Here is a 21,843-nt window from a genome sequence, read left to right as displayed (position 1 = left end):
CATCTACTATAAGAAAGGAAGGGCTATGCATATATAAAAGCAACTAAGAAATAATAATAATACATAAATTTATTTGTATAGATAGATGTACTTTAGCTCGACGATAGTTTGAACTTACATTCGATTCAAAAATACGTTGTACTAAATCTACAAGAAATCTCTTCCAATCTGAGTTGTTGTAAATATTCTTGTTCCCTTGGTGATTTGTCATTATATGCATCCTGGTATATGATATTGTTGTAATTGTTGGTAACACCAAGGTATCTCGCTAATTTGTAATGCAAAATCTGGAATAATTCATCATCATCATCATCACCATCATCATCAATTGGCATGATGTTTTGATCACTACTAATAAACTTGTTAGTCTGATATAGAAGATTATCCTCTTCCATATTTACAACGTAATCATTTCCATAATGATCATCATATGCAAGCGTTCGTTTTTCCCGTGCACTAGTAGATACATTTCTGATCTTCAATACTTTATTGGTAGGAGAACCAACCCTAGGGATATTAACTTCATAAGAAGGGTATTTCAGATTAGAGTAATCATTGTTGTTGCCAGTGGAAACTCTTGGATAAAAGTAATGAAATTTTAATAAATTTGGATCGTGTGTATTTGGTTTACTAGGGAAAGAATAATAGTATCCGTCATCAAAAGATTGTGGTTCCTTAGAATCATAGCCATAATCATTATCAATATTTATGTAATCTTCATTATATTCATTTTCTTCCCATTCTTGTATATCCCATTGAAGAATATCATAACCATTTTCATAATTGTTGTTACTATTGTTACTGTTGTTATTGTAAGTTGAAAATAGAGAATTTAAAGAAGCAGATCTTGAATCGCCATTTGGGTTATTATTATTGTTATTATTATTTGATTCTGAATTAGTAGGAAAATTTGCAAGTCGTATTTTATTTTCAGATTCTAAGAAAAAATTTTGAGAAATTTCTTTTGTATGTTTACGTAAATGGATTGGTTGAGTTTGAATTAAATCATGATTTTCAGTGCTTTGTTCTTCTTGGTTTTCCCTGGCAAATTTTGGAATCATAATAGTAGAGAGCATAGTTGATAGAGGGATTTCCTAGTCAGGAAAGGCTTTCCAAACGAATTGTTGGTGTTGATTTGAGGTTAGATGCGAAAAAACCTCAATACAAGAGAATAAGACAACAATCAAGATGAATTGAGGTTCATTTAAGTACGGGAGGAAAGCAAATGTTCTATGTACATATTACAGTTGGGTTGTTTGTTCTTAATCTTCTAATGGCAAGAATATTTCTAATAATACGAAAAATCTGTGGAAGTGGATGTTATGTTAAGTAATTGGAGATATTAAAAAGTGTGATTAGAATGATGTAATGGCAACGTACCCTTAATAATTCTTCCAAAAAAAGCTAGGCATAGATATATATATATATATTCTTATATATGAAATATGTATGTATGTAAATATATTTGTCTATGTATTACCTTTCTTGCTTTATACAATAAAGTAGCGTGGTAAGACTTGATTTTACTGATGACCAAGACGTATGAGTTGTTATTCTCCCCCCACATTTTAACTTTTAATTACTCTGGTGCTCGGATTCATATTCATGTTGAAAGGGGGGCGTATTATGATGTATTTATCTCTCAATATATTTGTTCGTGATTTTATATAATTCCTTTTTCAGTGGGGCGGGAGCATGTGCTTTTCTTGGTATATCTCCAACAGTTTACATTTTTGGTCTTAAGTAATTCAAATGGACATATTATAGAAATTAACTTTTACTTACGTATGTATATACACGATGCGTTTTGCATTCGTGTGTCTTGAACCCGTTTTCCTTCGTAGTCTACGTTCAGTGTACTCTGACCGAAGAATGTTCTTATAGCGCAGGACGAGCGAGAAAAGAAAAAAAAGTCCGGCCTATAAGAGAAATAAAGTTTTGGCCCCTTTATTCTTTCAGAGGGCCTGACATGCATATAGTATGCGTTCTTTGGAATTTATTGACGTAGCGTCAATTCATTTTTTGTTGATAAATAAGGTTGGTAAGTGGCCCCTCAATTGTATTATATATTCTGAGTGACATAGAATTGTGGCGTTCTACGCAATACCCTTTTCATGCAATGATCCTTTGGATTGCGCCTGCAAAGGTTTTGTATTGGATCTTTGGAATTGGTGGGGTGCGGCAGACAAAAATAGAGAGGGCGTTCTAGATTTATCAAGATGCATCCGTCTGGGGAACGATGGATATTTCACCAGCCGCAATTACGTGGTATCCGGTTCGATCTGGGTCTACGTTTTCGTTTTCGTTTTCGTTTTCGTTTTCGTTTCCATATCCGTATCCGTATCCGTCCCACACTCTATCCTTTACGTTATCCGAATACGGATACGAATAACAAATACGAAAACGAAAACGAAAACAAAGTCCGGAATCCGGGGTAATGGACTTGGGCCTGCCTGATCTTCCATGTCCGGACGAAGGGAGAAGCAACCCCACGAATATACGGAGAGCTACAACAAGAAGAAGACGTCACAAAAAACAAACTGAGGGAACAAGAGTAAGCGCCACACTTTTCCGTAGTAAGGTATCTGGGGTTTAGTGAGTGCCCGACCATAATTGGCCCAGATTTGATAGCCTCTCCCAATCATTCATCATTCATTCATCATCCATCACACAATCAATCACCCAATGGACAGTCGCCAAGAAGACAGCGTCTCTTATTATTACTATATACACAAACAAGAGCGGGTACCCTTCAGATACCTTCTGTCCGATTTATTATAACATCAATGAAGTAAAATAAAACACGGCCAGTGCTATTACTATTACTATTGTATTACTATCAATCTTGATTTGTTTTCGTATCTATCTCTTTATAACCGTTCAACCCTCCTTTCCATTACAAGATAACCCAATTCTGGCTCTATAGCTACTATTAGTCATTCATCCACTCATCCATCAACCATCAACCATCAATATCAACATTAACATCAACATCAACATTAGTTCTTATAAATACTCAATATCAAATTTTCACTTTTCTTTACTCTCAACTCTCAACTATTCTATTCTACATCTCTTCACATTCTTTATTACTTTCTCACATTGCATTGCATTGCATTTTTTAAATAACTAAAAAATAACTATTTCACAAATACACTCCAACATATACAAGAAGCCATGCCACAACAGAAGACTGACAAAAAATCAGGTCCAATAATAAACTTGGTAGCAGGTGGTACAGCAGGTCTATTTGAAGCCCTATGTTGTCATCCATTAGACACAATAAAAGTTAGAATGCAAATAGCAAGAAGATCAGCAAATATAAAACCACATGGTTTCATCAAAACAGGTAATTTAATCTATTCACAAGAAGGATTCTTAGCTTTATATAAAGGCCTCGGTGCTGTGGTCATGGGTATCATACCAAAAATGGCAATTAGGTTCTCTTCTTATGAGTATTATAGATCTGCATTGACCAACAAAGAAACTCAAACCATCTCCACGGGGAATACTTTCATAGCTGGTGTCGGGGCAGGTATCACAGAGGCGGTATTAGTTGTAAACCCCATGGAAGTAGTCAAAATTAGATTACAATCTCAACATATCCCTGTAACAGCTCCAGCAGTTACAGCTACTAGTGCTGTGTTAAGTAGTGGTGGTACAGCAGCTGCAACTGGAACAGCCGCCGCAGTGGGTTCTGCTCCAAAATACACCAACGCAATTCATGCTGTTTATACAATCGTTAAAGAAGAAGGTGTTTCAGCTTTATATAGAGGTGTTTCATTAACCGCAGCAAGACAAGCTACAAATCAAGGTGCTAATTTCACTGTATATTCTCAATTGAAAGATTATTTACAAAAATATCATAAAGTGGAAAGTTTACCATCTTGGGAAACTTCATTAGTAGGTCTTATTTCAGGTGCCATTGGGCCCTTCTCAAATGCTCCACTAGATACTATAAAGACAAGATTACAAAAGGATCATTCATTATCTTCCAAAAATCATTCGGCATGGAAAAAAATTACAATTATTGGTACTCAATTAATTAAAGAAGAAGGGTTTAGAGCTTTATATAAGGGTATCACTCCAAGAGTAATGAGAGTGGCACCAGGTCAAGCTGTGACATTCACCGTTTATGAATTCGTAAGGAAACAAATGGAAAAATATGATTTTTTTAAACCAGCAGGTGCTTCATCAAAACCATCAAGTAAACCACTCAAATAAATGATCACTTTCTCTGGTTAAGAAAAAAAAATAAAAAAATAAAAAAATAAAAACCTGTGATTGATTATTCACACAAACAAAACTTATTAATATTCATACTTTCACACAATCCATCATTTCACCCAACTTCACTACACCCAAGAATCCCTAATAATATTTCCTCTATAAATATTAAACTAGATTGTATAAATTTATATATCATCTATACATATATATTATAATATAATTTAAAATAAATATACTATACTATACTATAAAGTGATATAATTTAATAAATCAACTCCGCCAAGATTCGAAACGTTCATCTCGTCCTGAGCGCTTCTTCTACAAAAAAAGAAGAGCGAGAGAGAGACAGAGAAACGGCGATGAGCTTCTCATCGGAACATTTTTCATTTAGTAATCATTAATCAGTTCAAAATAACTTGATTTAATTACTTTAATAAAAAGAATAATAAATATAGAAAATACTATCCCTGACATCTTACCTCTATCTTTTAACAACTCGACCTATCTACTTACAGACACACGCAGAATATGACGAAATCTTCATCAAGAATAACTCATTATGAAGTCTTAAACATAAACTCAGATGCAACTTTACAAGAAATCAAAAAAGCATACAAACAAAAACTACTAAATATTCATCCAGACAAATCATCCACACAAATACTGCCCATTTCAATAACTACTAACGATCTTACATCTGTATCAATAAATCAAATCCAGCAAGCATACAAAATCCTATCAAATGAATCTACAAGAGAACAATATGATGAAGAGTTATTAGAAACATTCAAAAAATTAGGATATCATAATCATGGTGATGGATTAGATGAATTTTCATTGGATGATTTTACATTCGACGAGACAACTTGTAATTATAATATGAATTGTCCTCGTTGTAAAACATTAAATGGATTCCAATTTAATGAGGATTCCCTTGATGAATTTGCAAATACAAACATCAATACAAATACGAATACAAACGGAGGTTCATCGGCATTCCAAGTCTTGGCCCAATGTAATTCATGTAGTTTATGGTTGAAAGTTAATTTTGCTATTGCTAGTGAAGACGAAAACGAAGACGAAAACGAAGACGAAGAATAAGCATATTATATACATGTATAGATTAACAAAAAGTCGTTATAGAATTTATGTTTATATTTTTTTAAACTTTCGTATACACAACACTCACATGCATTAGTGTATATATTTTTTTTCCAAGGATTCTTCATCACGAGGCATCCCTTTTCTCTGCATCAACAAGATCAATAAATGCCTTAGCCATGGCTTTATGATCAGCCATTAAACTAACATGACCCATATCACTGGAAATCTTACTCTCTATGGGGAAGCCTCTTTGCTCAGGTAATAACCATTTATAATAAACAACACCATCACCTGGACCATAATAAAAATCATCATAATGTGCATTTTTAAGATCTACTAACCCATTAATTTTACCACCACGTACTGTCGGTACAGTGTTACCATGAACTATCACCAAAGGTGGATATTTCTTATCTGGTATATATTCTAAACTTTCCAAAAATGCCTTCGCTCTTCGTAAAGTCCTTGACAAATATTCTACACATGTAGCATACGATGTTCTAAATTCTCGTTCATCAATCGTCTCTACAAATGCTGATTTTTCCTCTTTAATATATGGAACCTTTTTAACAATGGGTACACTCCCTAAGACAAATTTGTTGTCGCATTTAATCCGAGCTAAAAATGGCATTACCTGAATTTTCCGTCTGAGATTATTATTAACATTCTTCTTTCTCGATTCAATTAATTTTAATCTTTTTTCACTTACAAGAGGTGAGAGACCATATTTAATCCAAACATTAACATCAAAATAATCTAAATCATAATCCTTATATGTCTTACTATCAATCCAACATCTACCATCTAGGGGTAAAAAATAAAAACTTGATCTCATGAAAAAATTAGCTTCTTTACTTAATAACGTCTTATTCCACATAACTTCATCTCCAAACCTTAATGGTCCTAATATATTGGGACATTGACTTGGTGCAGCCACATATATTATCCCTCTAACTAAATGAGTGTAATCTTGTAATACTTTATGAGCCACTAATCCACCCATAGAATGTGCAATTAAATAAGTACCCTTCTTATTACCCTCAGGTTGTTTATCATATAATTCTTGTAATTTATCTTTCAATTTTATTGCACTAATATCTAACGAAACTCTCCAATCATATCCAAAATCTTCAATATGAACTTTAGGATTACCTTCTAATTTCTTAATTAATCTCTTAGAGACATCAACGGGTCCAACATGAGTTAGCATCCCATCAGGTATGATATTTTTCTCTACATTCATTTCATCTTCATCATTAGGTCCAAGTAAAAGATCATTAGTAATCATATTAAAACCAGCCTTTATCGGGACCCAAATTCTTTTCCCCGTATGAGCATCTCTCAAGATAGATCCACGATATCCACCCAGGATGACAATATCACCCTCTAATTCATTCCAAATGGAACTCAACCTAGTCAACAAATATCCATCTTTAGTTCTTGCAGTTCCATTGGATTCAGCTACTTTCAATTGACGTATAGAAGATCTTAAACTATCAATTCGTAATGTTTCCTTGACAGCTCGAACATGACCATTATCTATACCATAATCATCTTGGAATAACATTCGTTCCTCCAAAGAGGAAATGGATCCATTACGTTTCAATTTAGTTTTAATTTTCTCCTTCTCATTTTCAGTCACCAGTATGTTCTTAATTATAGTGATCGGAGTACTGGGGATCAAATTTGTAGAACCAAATGGTAATGAGAATGAAAAAATCGTATGAGTGGTGTTCGGTTTGATTGTGGTTTTCTTTTTCGGTTTCTTAATCTTTGTCCTTGTCGTTACCATTGACGTAGTAGTAGTTAATTTTTGAACTGATGCTCTTGATGATGATGATGATATAATTGAGGAAGTTTCATCACCTTCTCCTTCTTCTTCTTCTTCTTCTTCTTCTTCTGTTTCAAGTACGGCCTCTTGCTCTGCTGCTGTTACAGCATTAATACGATCTTCTTCTTCATTGATACTTTGTTTTCGTTTACGTTCTTGTTCTCTTGATGGTCTATGTATAAATGAATGCCAGGTATGTTGAGATCTATTACTTGATGAAGGTGATAAATCATCAGTGGCGCTGGAGGCAGCAGAAGCAGCAACAATAGTATCGGCAGCAGAGACTGTATTCGTGTGATATAAAACATCTTCTTGGTTATGTATATGTCTATGTTTCTTATCTGTGATCTTGGAAGGTCTCACTTGAGAACCTCCAATTAATGCATTTGCATCCATAGTATCGAAATTATGTACCGTTTCTACACCTTGATAACTAAATGAACCTGTCTCTGCTGGATCATTGAGATATGCTGGTCTTACATTTTTTGATTCAGACGATATCCTTGGAGAAATTGTATAGTGAGATGAGGTCGGGATTCCTGTAGGTCGAGTGGCTGCGATACCAGAGCCAGCACTAGTGGTAGAAAGTGGTGTTGTAGGCCTTGAATTGGACATGTTATGGTTTTTGTATGCTTAGCGAATGATTTATTTCCCTCGAGAATATATAGATTCTCTTTTGGTTGGTTATGTTATCGTTGTCTCTTTCGAGATGTATGTTGTTCCCCCATCTATTTAAAATCATTTTACAGAGTTCAATGTAGTTTCCCTGTTGTTGTTGCCTCTTTACGTAATTTAATGTACGGAGGAAAAAAAGAAGGGAATGTATTAAATTTATGTAATTGACGATTTTGCAATGAAAAGTAAAGGAAAGGAAGTGTGGAGAAGAAGCTGCTAAAACAATCAATGATGGTCTCTCATGAAGATAAGGAAAGGGCTGTTATACCTCTAGAATCGAATCCAGAAGTTTTCACTGATTTTGCAAAAAATTTAGGTTTGGACCCTTTATTTGCTTTCCATGATATATATTCTTTGACAGATGCTGATCTTCTAGCTTTCTTACCAAGACCAGTTAAGGCAATTATCTTATTATTCCCAATAAGTGATAAACAAGAGAAGCAAGATGATGTTATTAAAAATGATACCCAGAGTGTAATGTCACTTTCTTCAAAAGACGCTGTATGGTTCAAACAAACAATCAAAAATGCTTGTGGGCTTTACGCTATATTACATTCTTTAGCTAATAATAAGTCAATGTTAACCTCGGATTCTATCTTGGGCCAATTCATAAATGATAACTATGAAACAAAGAATGAAAACAATGGCAATAAAAATGAATTGACGGATGATTTCATTTTCGATATTTGTAATAAGTTCTTGAAAATTTTTGAAGCTGGTGAAACAAAGGCACCGGATGCACATTCTGATGTTGACTTACATTTTATAACGTTTGTGTCTAATGATAAGAATCAAATTTTTGAATTGGATGGTAGAAATCCTAAAGGACCATCATATCTTGGTGATATTACTGCTAGCAAGAATAATGCGGATGATACAGATTTAATTGGTGAAAAAGCCATTATTGATAGAGTGCAATGGTATATGGACAACGTTGAAGAGGGAAATAGTTTGAATTTTTCTTTATTGGGGCTATCGAAATCATGGGATTGAGCATTTTTTGTCGTCGTTTAGCAAGGACGAAGGAAAAAAACAACTTTAAATTTAAGACAGATATATTCGTATATACTGGACTGGTTCCCCTGTCATCATTCCACAATCTTTACAATTTCTTCCATTACTGTATCTTTCATTATTACTGTATCAAGGATCTTTTTTATTTTATTTTCTTTTCTTTGTTTTAATTTCCTTTTTTTTTTTTTATAATAAAACCTTATCTTGTTGCTTCATCTTTTTAATGTTATCCTTTATAAAACTAAAAATTCAGTTTCATTGGACAATTTTATTTAAAATACGAATCGGTCATTCCTTACTATATAATTTAGAATAAGGTAAGATTCTGGTAGTGTCAAATGAATTTTTGAACTGTTTGTGTTAAGACAGATAAGAAGACGCTTCGGCGTAGAAAGTTCCGAGTTATGTTTAGACTCTAAGTGACAGAAAAAGTGGAAGTATTGAGCATGAAACGGATCAGTTGAATAGAGAGTTATAGACTAAAACGCAGAAGCAATGAAGTTTCAGATAAGTTATATATGATGTACAGCATTTTGATGGGAACACATCGTTGTATAGATAGAAATATCTGATGGCGTGCAACGGATTACTGTGTCTCAAAATAGCTATTGCAGAAACGTGTCTTGCACGCAAAATATAAATAAAACTTCGAGAAGTTATCATAAAAAAGTGTATTACCAACATATACGACACGCCGAGCTTGCCGATCCTTTCAGGAACTTCTAATGAGAACTTTGCCTCACAGGCTGTTAAAAGCCATAAAATCTGACAGTTTTTTTTTCCATTAAAAACACTACTCATATAATCATAAAATTAATTACTAATAAATTGCTATTTAAAGATAATTAATAAATAGTATAAACCTAGTTTATCAATGAAACCGAGAAAATAACCACCCAAAAGATCCTAATAATATTTTCAATGGATGCCATACCATTTCGTGAGTGATACTCACTGCATCAGTGAGAGCTACTGGAGGAATATATGTAATCCATACATTCGATACAGTTAAAGCCATCAGCAAGACAATGATCTTGGCGGGCGTACTAATGGTGTTTAATTGGGAGAGAGTGCTCAGCACAGGTGAAAGCACTTTCATAAACGTTTGCATAAGTCCTACCAACCCAGCAAATAACTTTCGTGGCAGTTCAGGGTAAATCCTACAAAAAAGGATAATCTTAACATCGTAAGTTCTTTGCTTTGCCGGTATGATCACCCTATGAAGACGTTTCCTTCTTTCTTCGGATTCCTGCTCGCTAAACCCTCCTGCGATCGTTATGTCTTCAGACAAGATCTTCGGGGCTAAGTTCAATAACCCTTCGATATCAATTAGTTTAGAAATCTCTTCCCGGACGTCTTGACAAGTCAATTTTTTTGCGGGTGGATGATAAACGTTTTCCCACTCTTTGATTGTTGTGTCCAAAGAAAGAGTAAATCTGCGAAGAGATTGCCTTAAGTACCAGTCACTACCAGGATGAAATAAATGACCAGCAGCGAGGTCTTGTACCAACATATTAACGACGGCAGTGTCGAAAACACCACTTTCGAGGCTAATAACAACATCAGTTCCCACCTTCATGAAATAAACTTTTGCGACGCGGAAGTACTGGTCCCTAAAGAGAAAGTGCCCGGCTATTGGCATAGGACTTAAACAATCGCTGTAGAGATCATGGTAGAAGGAAGGGACTAAGAAAACCCGTGTACTATTATGACCGTTTTTTAACTTTTCAAAAAACGCCATACCTCTCATCTTGTTGGTATTACCGTCACTAACTTCAATAATTTCATACCTAAATGCCGTTATTCGAATTTTTTTGTATGGGAGTTCGGCTGCTCTATCCGTGGGGTGCTCCCACATGCTTTTATCATTGTCTTCCAAAACATCCTTGTTATAGTTAAAGATTGAATGTGTAATAACTTGTGCCATTCTTTGAATTCTCTATTAAATTGTTCTATACTTTCTGAGTGAGTATCTTTGATGTTATAATGTACGCAACAGTAAACAGTTCAGAAACAGAAATCCCTATAGTTGAAGAGACTAAAGCACTCACCTTATGCAAAAAGTACCCGGGTACTTTTTCTTTAGGGACCTGTACTTCCGCGTCGCAAAAGTTTATTTCATGGAGGTGGGAAATGATGTTGTTATTAGCCTCGAAGGTGGTGTTTTCGACGCTATTGTCGTTAACTGTTCTGTTTATACCACAAAATGTTCAATCCCAAGATGCCTGGACTTAGTATATATGTATTATATACGTAGTTTGTTGATATTTTTCAGAGACGCGGGACAAAGGAATGTTAAACTGCCAAGGGGTTAGGGGCAAGCTGCACTATGCCTGTTCCTGACGATGGGACGATTAGATGTCAGAGCAGAAGATGAAGTTTTTGAGGATGGGGAACAGTAACTACAGTTTCTCAATATCAACTCCAGAAAAAAGGTGATCTTAATAAGGAGTTATCCCCGCACTAAATAACGTACCTAAGTACCTACTTAGGTGAAGCTTTTTTCGCGGAGGCCGTCATCTCTCCGAAGTCCGGATCTATGGAAGATTTGCAAGATCGGGGATAATATGCGGAGTTGGCACTGCAGCGGTCTTCCGGATGAGAACAATGGTATGATAGATATTCGGCGTCATAAAAATTGTGCAACTTTACGTATGTGGAACCTCCTTTGTTACTAGTAAAGGCAGTCAATAGTTAGATATCCTAAGAAGGGCTTATATAAAGAGTAACACCAACTATTTTCACGGTAAAAACATCTTATGTATACATGAAACATAATTGACCTTCGAGGAAGCACAGTTAGGCGAAAAAAGGGTCGTAGCTGTATTTGTATCTGTGATTTGTCGTAACGAGTACGTACCGTACTTACCCAGGTGGGGAGTCTCACTGGGGGCATCAAAATGGAACCTGAGGAGATGCATTAAACTCCATTGTACTAACTGGAACACAGAGAAAACCGGTCTCGCAATGGAAAATTGTCTGCCGGGTTTAGTTTTCCGGACCCTATGTACAGAAATGAAAGAAAGAAGAGGTGGGTAGGCATATACTCTGTGGCTCTAGTGCTAGCTTAGAACAAGCTACCGTGCAAATTGGGCTATTGTCCAAAATTTGGTGGTCTATTTAACCATCAATTACACTAGTGCAGCTTCATACTACCTCCAAGAAGGTCACCTCAAATATTTAATTTGACAGCGACTTCTGGATGTGCTTGTACTATATGTGGCCTGTAATGATTAACAATCAGAGGGAATATAATGTTTAATTAACTTTCCTAAAAGTTCGTTATCTTATCTATAATGTTCCGTATATAATATTGTAAAGTTTCTTAATAAATCTCCACTGGTCCAACAGCGACAACTTAATAAAAAAATGAATAAATTTGAAGAGACCATTTTTTGTAGGCATTAGACTTTGAAGAGAAATGCTAGCAGAAACAACGCAATGCTTAATCCAATATGCTTTAATATAATTGAGGAATAACAGAGAACATAACTATATCTAGCCCTGCATTATAGTTGAAAAGCCGTGTGTGTCTTATCTTCCTCATAAAAGTGTAGTTTCCGGGAGGAATTTGAACTTCTTAGTAAAAACCTTGCCAAATGAACTTCACTTTTACACAAGCACTAGAACACGTTACCCCCTGGCTCTGTAAAAAAAGTCTATGAAATACCCAAATGAAAAAGGATAGCGAGAGTGTTCTGAGAACACACATTGGAGAAAGAATGAGCAATCCCGTCATTGCATACAATCTCCGTCACTAGAAAAATTCATAAATGATTATTCCTTTTGAGGAGTGGTGGTTTCATTAAAAGGAATGATGCGATAATGCGATTTTGTTGGATTTTTTGTTTCATCATATAAAGGTGAGAATTGGGACTCGAAATGATTTTACTCCTCTAGATATACATTTTCAGAATAGGCATGATTGGTATTCTCAAGTAGTTCAGAAAATGTTGAATATTTTAATTTATCACCCAAGATGTATTTCATTTTCAGCATAAAGTAAGCCTGGTAAGTGTGACGCTCCTCATCCGTGACGTCTTCAGAATGACTCACTTCGATATATTATTCCTTCAAATCGCTCCCATGTGGGGAAGGGATGACATATATTTCATACGGTGCATCAAAAAAGACACACAAGACGGTGTTTATTATCGGTTTGTAACCACGTCTGATTGCTCGAATTCTGCAAACAATCAACAAATCCCCGTATATTATTGCGTCCTCTTGAGAAAATCCATAAAAAACGGCTTGAAGTGGAATGTTGGAATATTGAAAGGGCGGCAAATATAACAGCCCATTTGGTTTCATGGGGCGCTCAGATATCTTATAGGATCCTTTACAAGAATAGCCCTCATATTGAACATTTGGGTGATAATGTATATGACGAATAAATACCTGGAGAAAAATACCAAATAACGTGTATTCACTGTACGATAAATTTTTACCTGCTTCTTCGATATCACAAGAATAAAAACCATCTTCCTTAAATAGGTTTGGACCTAAGACAAATAGAGTGTAGTAATCGCCTCTTAACATCTGCTTGTGAACCGGAGTCTCTAAACCTTGTCAGACAAGCTACGCCCTTTATCAGTTAAGAAATATTTCATGATACACTCTTTGAAAATCCAACTTGACGACTCTCGGTCATCCAAAGCAAAAGTAGTAGGTTCATCTAAAGTCCAATTGTCTTGTTTCACGGAATATGTGTTTGGGCTGATGTACTGTTATTAGAGAACTAATCTGATAGGAACGACCAAATATTATTTTTTCTTGACTCCGAAAATGGTTTCCTTAACTTTAATCCATTGACATTGACAAAGTCCATGGTAAAGGGTTTTTGTTTGCATTTGTTCCTGTGTCGAGTTCTGATATAGGTAGGTGTGAGCCTGAAGGAAGTTTAGTAATGGTTTGAGTTATGAATGCCAGCTTTTGTTTTGTTCGACTATCGATGGTAGACGACGTTCATGATGAGGGATAAAACCCTGGATGATGTGATCCTGGGACATCATCCATGCATCTGGTGTGAAAACATCATTCGTTAGAAAACGCGGAAGACAGTAAATATTTGGATAACCACTGCCATACAACGACAAAAGGGAAAAGGACTTCGAGATATATCCCATGGACTCACAGTTGAACAGTTGTCGAGCTCGAGGACCTCAACATAGCACATCCAGGATTTCCCATCCAGCCTTTGGGGAACATGGATGATCCCTCAAAAGCAAGCAGATATTTCCTATGTTTTTTCGTTAAACTTTGTTTACTGAAGGCCCCTTAAGGACATTTGAATAATAGACGCAGCGAGAGATAGACTCAATTGGTGGGTATCAGCATGGTCGGGAGTGTGTGGTATCCTGACTGTTATGGAATTCTATTTGGCGGAGAGAAAAGCTTTGATTGATGTAAATCACCTGCGTAATCCTAATCCGTTCCTTATGTACTGTTGCAGATTGAAGGGAAATTGACTGACACCAATAATATTCGCAATAGTTGTCTCTAGCGCCAACAAAAAACACGAAATAGAAAACTATTACTACTATTGCTAAAAAAAGATGGTCTCTAGTTGTAATGATGGTTTGTTGCTTCGTGAAAAAGCTTCCAAGATGAGCATATATGCCCGATTAAAACAAAAGGTTCCTTTTTGCAAAAAGTCTGTCAACTGTTTGATTATTGCTGAACCTAACTCCTTCACGGGATGCCCTTACGCTTATGTACTCTCTTCAAAAGCTATAATGTAAACTATTGTTTGAAATCAGATACTCCATTCTATAGCAGCTATTCTAATACAGACTATCAATTCTATGAACGTATGTCGCAGTTGGATGATCCCAAATCCTATTTTAGGAACGTATTTTTAACCATGTCGTATATGAGGGTAGGCCGTGACTCTGACCAGAAGAAATTTTATTCTCCAAGCACGATTACTGAAGACGCTAAAGTGGAGCTCACAAAAGGACTCTCTGCATATGCGCCTACCAGTGGCATTTCAAGCGTATTATTTGATATCAAATTGTTTGGTCGGTGTCCCTACCCTCCTACTGGCGTTCTTCCACTCTTGGAGTTTTTACAAACTAATGACAAAGGGTAAGAACCGCTACAAAATTATGGCACGATCTACCGAGAGTACTTAGGGCTGGTATTTACCTTATTATTCTGCCAATTATACCAAGAATCAATGACATCATATGGAGTGACTATTCGGACGACCGTAACAAGATCCTACTGATTATTAAACATTGGACGGCTGGGTGTTTCAATTATACTTTCCTTAGTTTAAGAATATTTTAATGTTTAATAGTGGCGTGTTAGTTGAGAAATCCTGTCAATAATCGGCCGAACAATAAAAATAAAATTGGTGACAGCTAATAATGTATCATTTACCACCTCGTCTGGCGCCACCTATTTAAATTTCTCTTTCTTTACCAAGCCGTAAAGTCATGAGCGGCCGCCACGACAGACGAATTAAATGAACCTCACATATGTGCCGCTCTGTTAATTCCTTTCTTGTTGATATTCCTAATCTTGCTGAAAAGCTGCAGACACTTCAAGTAGCTAATTCAAGGATCTCAAGTAATATTAAGAATAGATACTTATATGCTATATAATTTATATTTGGAGAATAAGAGCTCCTTTGCCATATAATGTACATATATACGTTTATTACCGAGATAAATTACCAATATATTTTTGTTTGATTCAGTTTTCCACTGTAACATGCATTATTAACTTGAACTTCTCAATCATTCCGTAAATAATATAAGAAAAGTATTTAATAAATGCTCAATGGTCCAGGAATAATAAATTAATGAAAGAGTAAATAAATTGGAAGTAAACCATTTTTTTTAGGCATGAGATGAGTATAAAATTTGTAACTAGATGGAAAATGCTAAGTAAATCAAAAATTAGGCCAATATCTTGAATCTGAAGATTTTTCGGGATATATAGGAACGTAGTTTTTAAAATCTTCAGTAATCTTATCAGCTGCAAATATAAAAGTATTCTCTTTCAAAAAATGCTCGTCTCCGGTGTTTTTTGCCAAGTTATGTTTTGTTGGGCAGGATTTTGTGTACTTGAGTGCCTAATAGGGCAAAGCAGTTCAAAAATATCGAACCTGCAAAAACATATTTCGATAGTTCCCTTTTACCTATATACATAGCAATAGTCATAAGGTGCCACATAACTTACAACCCAGCAGCAATGACAATCCTATCTCTATTTATTTTCTTTCTTTCTAATATATCTTTGAACATTAAACCCTCAAGAGAAGTTCATTTGGCCTGGTTTTTACTAAGAAATTCGAATGACTATTTCTAGACCCAGACCATCGTTGTATGATCATATGTACCCAGACATCCTTGTTAATATATAGTAATTTGACACAAAAACTTTTATGAATTACAAACTACTGGAATTGAGAATAGAACACGCCCAATCGATCAACTGATTTTAGTACCTCAAAGTGTCTACAAAATCTGGAATTTATATCTTTTGAGGTTTTTAATATATGTGGGGTAAGGATGTGGCTGTATACTTTTCGTTATTATATTTCCGAAGGGACATGGGCGGCTATTTATTTATGACGGAAAATAATAAGAAGGATAATAAGAGACACAAACATATGAATACATTGCAAAGGTTTTTTGTGGAATGGCATTTTACTATTCAATTCTTTAGGACACAAAAACAAATTATCCCCCTATTCTGAGAAGGAAAGAGAGAAATTGGAAGAAGAAAAAAAGTATATAAACCATTGATAATTTTAATTCTTTCTCTTTTTTTTGAATATCTTTCCCTTGTTCATAACAATATTAGTAATATTCTTGTATTTTTCTTATTGTATACTTCTTATAGACAAATAATCAAAGAACCAACTACATAACCTTTCAGCTGCTTCAACAAATTTAATTGCTTTTCAAAATCATAATGCGCTTCAATTCTAAACTTTTCTGCTTTGTCTGTTTGTCCTCTATTCTTTCAGTGGTAATTAATTCAACCAATGCTGCTCCTATTACCATTGCTGCAAACCAACCAAGTTTAAGCATGTTCTATATCATGATGTTGGTGCAAGTCTACGTGATGTTCCAATCGTTAGGCGCATGCTCAATGGGCTGGACTCCAATCACTGCCACAGCATGTTATTTATCGTTAATTGCGGCTATGATTAATTTATTAGCCATGGTTCTTCAAGGTCTTGACAGGTTCGAAGAAGATATGGCTATTAAATTATCTGCTTCCGATTTTCTATTAATGTTGGGTATACACGATTTTAAAAAATTCCATAAATTCACCTTTGGAATTTTTGATGTCAATTTTAATTTGTACGGTCTGGATATTGATGGTTCTACTCATTTGAATTGCATTGAGTTTATTACCCGTTCTAATATATTGTTACCTAAAGATACCGATGTCGAAGTATGTGTCTCCGACATTGGAAAGGAAAGGGTTAGGAATTTACCTCACAAGTTTACGAAAAGCGAACTATTGAAAAAGATTAAGAAACTCATTGAAAATGAGAAATTTAATGACGTATTGGAAAATCCATTATTATTTTATAAACTTCTGTGGGGTATGTATGGGGAAAACACTATCCAATTCTTAGATGAACTGTACCGAATGGTAAATTCTCTTCGATCGGATAAGTGGAAGATTATACATGCTGAAGATTCTTCCGCAAAGAAGTTGGAAGAATCAATTCATTTATATTCTGACCCTGTACTCCATGATAGGGAATTACTATATCGTTTCCGAATCTTTAGGTAACTATAAATTCTGGATATATAAATTAATACTTTTATACTTTAAGCATTTTTAGAAACAGGTATTGAAATACATATACTTTTCATTCGTTGAATAATATTCATAAGAATAACTTTTTTCTCTGAGTGATGGGTGGTTGTTCATTAAAATTCTAATATAGTATATACATGCAAGGAAATTTCCGATATACGTTAGAAGAATACTGGAATATGAATTATCGATTAATATAATTAATTAATTAATTAATCAATTAATCAATTAATCAATTAATCAATTAATCATAATCTCCTCCGTTACCGAACGATAATAATCCACCACCTGTATGTCTTGAATGTCTTGAAAAATAATCGAAATCAATTGATACTGCATTAGCCAACAATATAGCCCTTTGATTTAAATTCAATACTTGATTACTCATTGATTCTTGAGGATATATTCCATTAAAACTTTGTCTTGAATCGAATCTTAAATTATAAACACCAGTATCAGTGAACATTTCTCTCCCTAAGCCGACCCAATTTCTATCTATACTTGCCATGATTTTCCCTCGAGAGTCTAACACAGGAAATTCAAATGATAAAAAGGGAGCATCAATTTCACCAAATTGATCCATTCCTTCATTTTGTCCTTTTGAACTTCTTTGGAATAATTCATACCGTCTTCTCCAAAGATGCCAATTTTGTATAGTCTCCCCAATCAATATCCCATCATGTTCATCAAGAACAGAGTGCGAACCTGATGTCTCACTACTCGAAGGTATATGTTCGTATTCCCTAGGAACGTACGTTTTGATATGAGAATTAATCCAAGAGAAGGGTCTCTTAATGGACATGATCAAATTATTCCAATTATCAAACACATCGACAGTGAATGGACGATGTAATTTATAAAATTGTCTTAGGATGGATTTCCACAGGGATAAATCCTTTTCAATCATGTAACCAAGACGATTTCCCATTACATCCATTATTATATATTTATTGGATTGTTCGTAACCTAGGAAAACGTTCATCATTTCAATCTGTCTTTCTATTAAGATTGTAGGTTCATTTAAGAAACTCGTTTGTGAGTTCCAAGTATTATTGGGCTGTATTACATAAGGTGATGTTTCTTGAGGGAGCGTTATATTATTTTTAACAGTAGATCTACTATTACTACTACTACTAGAGGGTGTATTATTATTCCTTACCCTTTTAAATGCAGATGAATATGATCTTTTTGATAAACATGGAATATACAATAAAGGTCGTATTATAGATAACTTTTTCATTGGCAACATCCCTTCCTTAAATTGTGTAGCTTTGTCTTATTCTTGTTGTTGTTGTCGTATTTTGTTAATCGCCAAGTATATAAAGTGTTGATAATATCGGGTTACATCTTATAGTTAATCTTGTTAAAGTCTCGAGAAGCTGCTTTTATTCAATATTGAAGAGAATACGAAAGAAAAGAAGTCAAGATAATAATAAAGGAGAAGAAAAGTAAACGCAAGGAAGGAAGACCACACAAGATGTTGAGGATGTCTAGGTCCATAATAACGAGGAGATCGATTCATACGATTCCGAAACTTAACAATATCACGCAATTACAAACTGTAGGTATCCCTCAGATACTAAGTGCAAAGGGATTCAATATAATATGGACTCAAACACAAGATTACTTGTGTAAAAAATTGACTATGAATACTATGGGAACGGAGATGGAATCTAATTATCCGTTTCATATTGTTTTGAAGACAAGTAAGGATCCTATGATGTCTCATGTTTTTAATTATGCATCTGGTGTACATAATAATCATTTATTTATTGAGAATATCCTCCCTTCTGCTACGGGGAAGGACAACGTACCGTCGAAGATGTTTTTAAATCGTGTCAAGGAATATTTTGACGGTAAGACCTGGGAAGAATTGAAAGAGTTGATGATCCAAGAGGCAATGACGAGATGTTTGGGGCAAGGTTGGTTATTCCTTGTCGAGAGAGCGAATAAGAGGTTAGATTTGATGGTTTTACAAAATAATGGGACACCATATTATTTTGGTAAGAACCAACAATTAGATTTAAATAGTGCAATTAATTTGGATGAATTTAATCAATTGCATGACATGAAAAGAAGACTGAAGAAGGGGAAAGGTTCCCCTGTCGTTGAAGGCCAAGAACATGATAATAATAAGGATTGGACTGTGCCAATTATATGTGTTAATTTATGGGATCATGCATATTTGAATGATTATGGTTTTCTAGGTAAGAAGGATTACATCAAGAATGTTTTAGATAATTTAAATTGGGCAGTGATCAATAATCGATTATACTCGTGAGTAAAAACGAGAATCCTTGTAAATATATTAAAGTGGATCTATGTTACAAAAATTATGTATGTATATATATATATACGTATACATAATAATGCTTTTAGTTACCTCTTCTCAAACGACTTTGATGGCAATCGGTGTACCATGTTCGTCATTTAACATAGTTGCTCTATTTCTTTTACAAAGAGGTTTTAAACAAACTTTCAATAATGATTCAGGCATTTGATGGAACTCATACTCCATGGTTTCATCACTTTGACTCAATTCATAAATGGTAACTACTTGATTCAATTTATTAAAATCTTCAAACCATTGTAATATTATTGAAGCCCAAGATTGAATATCTTTCCATAGTATAAAATATTGATTTATATTCTTATGATGTTCTTGTACAGGTAATGCTTTCTTTTCTTGTATCATTTGAGACCATATTTCATCTATGAATACTTGTGGTACAGATCTTTGTATTGATTCATTATTGAATATACTCAAATTAGAAGATACTGGGGTCCCATCCTGTGAGATGATCCAGTATTTATGTAATTGAGCGAATTGTAAGATTATATCTATCCATGCGTTAATTTGTTGTTTCCTTATCATGACATTTGGTTGTCTTGTATATAGTGGTGGAAATGAATATGTTGCTGGTAATGATGATGATTGATCGCCACTTGAGGTGTTATCTTCGTTACGAGTTGGTTCATTTGTTTCATTCATTATTCAATGCCTTTTTTTAGAGAAGATGGATTGTCAAACTGTTCTTATAATAGTTGATATAGAGTAGTTGATTTGTGTTGCTTTTTGGTCGCATTGTGATCTGGTATTCTTTTCTTATCTAATGTTTATATGCTTTATTGTCAATACATCATTACGCTAGTGCAAAAGAGAGAAAACACTTGATAACATGGCTGATTTTATCATTGTCAGCTTTAGAAAAGGTAATGAATTAACATAGAGAAATCGTTAACGTTTCGTTTACATAATATATGTCTTTATATATATATATATATATGTAGGTAAGTATCTGTGTGTCTATTTTATTTACTTAGTCATAATTTAGACGCATTATTGTCATGAGTATTACTATGATATAGTTAGTTGTTGGCTACACCAATGACACCACAAGCGTTTCTACCACCAGCGTTACCAGTTTTTAAAGATTCTTCATTACCACCTTTCCCTAAATCATCTTGACCTGCATGAATGACCACAGCTCTACCAATGATGGAGTTTGGTCCAATCAATTTAATCATGTGATCAGATAAAGAACCCTTTGCTACACCTTGTGAATCAGTCTTAACGTTACCCATATCACCTACATGTCTAACTTTATCAGTTGGTGCCCCATGAGTTTGACCAAATGGGTTAAAATGTGGACCTGCAGAGACGCATCCATTAGACACATCACCGAATTCATGGACATGGAACCCACGCATGGCATCCGGGGAATTACCTGTAATTTCCCATGATACTAAAGTTGGGTCAGATTCTGATTTTTGTTCGAAATGGACTACACCGGAGACACCTGCTGTTCCATTTAATACTGCGACTGCTTTGACCATTATGTTATTTTGTGATTGTTTTACTATATAGTTGATTGATTGGTTCGTATACAATTGAAAAGACTACTTAAAAGAAAGGACCGAAAGATAGCAAGATAACTCCTGGAAGTGAAAAATTCCTTGTTGTTGCATATATATTATATATATTTATATAAATTTTGTCCTTATTTTTCACTTAGACATACAGACGTATTATAACGCTATATTATTATGAATTCTGAGTATATAAGGGGATATCTTCAATAATTGCCGGGAGGTACTGGTTACCCGGGAAGCAACATCCGTGCATTACACACCGTATTAGTAATGGGAGATGATTACCCTCTTTCCAGCTCTCTTGGCGCGCCCCGTTAACCCCTTGT

The 21,843-nt window shown here is 34.7% G+C and overlaps 11 protein-coding genes across 11 annotated transcripts; 5 read left to right on the top strand and 6 right to left on the bottom strand.

The window, feature by feature from the left end:
* Positions 1-125: 125 nt before the first annotated feature.
* Positions 126-1,076, bottom strand: IME1 (transcription factor IME1; the record flags this gene model as incomplete). Its single annotated transcript, XM_003669561.1, has 1 exon — positions 126-1,076. One exon carries the CDS (start codon positions 1,074-1,076, stop codon positions 126-128), a length of 951 nt encoding a protein of 316 aa, XP_003669609.1.
* A 2,101-nt stretch (positions 1,077-3,177) lies between these two features.
* On the top strand, positions 3,178-4,224 carry SFC1 (Sfc1p; the record flags this gene model as incomplete). The annotated part of the gene is made up of 1 exon (XM_003669560.1): positions 3,178-4,224. The coding sequence occupies one exon, from the start codon at positions 3,178-3,180 to the stop codon at positions 4,222-4,224; it is 1,047 nt and encodes a 348-aa protein (XP_003669608.1).
* Positions 4,225-4,758: 534 nt separating this feature from the next.
* Positions 4,759-5,331, top strand: JJJ3 (Jjj3p; the record flags this gene model as incomplete). The annotated part of the gene is made up of 1 exon (XM_003669559.1): positions 4,759-5,331. The coding sequence occupies one exon, from the start codon at positions 4,759-4,761 to the stop codon at positions 5,329-5,331; it is 573 nt and encodes a 190-aa protein (XP_003669607.1).
* Positions 5,332-5,458: 127 nt separating this feature from the next.
* Positions 5,459-7,780, bottom strand: NDAI0D00490 (uncharacterized protein; the record flags this gene model as incomplete). The annotated part of the gene is made up of 1 exon (XM_003669558.1): positions 5,459-7,780. One exon carries the CDS (start codon positions 7,778-7,780, stop codon positions 5,459-5,461), a length of 2,322 nt encoding a protein of 773 aa, XP_003669606.1.
* A 288-nt stretch (positions 7,781-8,068) lies between these two features.
* Positions 8,069-8,833, top strand: YUH1 (ubiquitin-specific protease YUH1; the record flags this gene model as incomplete). Its single annotated transcript, XM_003669557.1, has 1 exon — positions 8,069-8,833. The coding sequence occupies one exon, from the start codon at positions 8,069-8,071 to the stop codon at positions 8,831-8,833; it is 765 nt and encodes a 254-aa protein (XP_003669605.1).
* Positions 8,834-9,725: 892 nt separating this feature from the next.
* On the bottom strand, positions 9,726-10,781 carry NDAI0D00470 (uncharacterized protein; the record flags this gene model as incomplete). The annotated part of the gene is made up of 1 exon (XM_003669556.1): positions 9,726-10,781. The coding sequence occupies one exon, from the start codon at positions 10,779-10,781 to the stop codon at positions 9,726-9,728; it is 1,056 nt and encodes a 351-aa protein (XP_003669604.1).
* Positions 10,782-16,780: 5,999 nt separating this feature from the next.
* NDAI0D00460 (uncharacterized protein) lies at positions 16,781-17,617 on the top strand (the record flags this gene model as incomplete). Its single annotated transcript, XM_003669555.1, has 1 exon — positions 16,781-17,617. One exon carries the CDS (start codon positions 16,781-16,783, stop codon positions 17,615-17,617), a length of 837 nt encoding a protein of 278 aa, XP_003669603.1.
* Positions 17,618-17,888: 271 nt separating this feature from the next.
* Positions 17,889-18,893, bottom strand: AIM25 (Aim25p; the record flags this gene model as incomplete). The annotated part of the gene is made up of 1 exon (XM_003669554.1): positions 17,889-18,893. One exon carries the CDS (start codon positions 18,891-18,893, stop codon positions 17,889-17,891), a length of 1,005 nt encoding a protein of 334 aa, XP_003669602.1.
* Positions 18,894-19,121: 228 nt separating this feature from the next.
* Positions 19,122-19,925, top strand: RSM26 (mitochondrial 37S ribosomal protein mS42; the record flags this gene model as incomplete). The annotated part of the gene is made up of 1 exon (XM_003669553.1): positions 19,122-19,925. The coding sequence occupies one exon, from the start codon at positions 19,122-19,124 to the stop codon at positions 19,923-19,925; it is 804 nt and encodes a 267-aa protein (XP_003669601.1).
* A 108-nt stretch (positions 19,926-20,033) lies between these two features.
* On the bottom strand, positions 20,034-20,636 carry VPS25 (ESCRT-II subunit protein VPS25; the record flags this gene model as incomplete). The annotated part of the gene is made up of 1 exon (XM_003669552.1): positions 20,034-20,636. One exon carries the CDS (start codon positions 20,634-20,636, stop codon positions 20,034-20,036), a length of 603 nt encoding a protein of 200 aa, XP_003669600.1.
* A 377-nt stretch (positions 20,637-21,013) lies between these two features.
* Positions 21,014-21,481, bottom strand: SOD1 (superoxide dismutase SOD1; the record flags this gene model as incomplete). Its single annotated transcript, XM_003669551.1, has 1 exon — positions 21,014-21,481. One exon carries the CDS (start codon positions 21,479-21,481, stop codon positions 21,014-21,016), a length of 468 nt encoding a protein of 155 aa, XP_003669599.1.
* Between the last annotated feature and the right edge of the window lie 362 nt (positions 21,482-21,843).

Source organism: Naumovozyma dairenensis, chromosome 4 (genome assembly GCF_000227115.2).
Source record: "Naumovozyma dairenensis CBS 421 chromosome 4, complete genome".
Lineage (NCBI taxonomy): Eukaryota > Fungi > Ascomycota > Saccharomycetes > Saccharomycetales > Saccharomycetaceae > Naumovozyma > Naumovozyma dairenensis.
The sequence above is the reverse complement of the archived record's forward strand: the minus strand, read 5'-3'. Positions and strand labels throughout refer to the sequence as shown.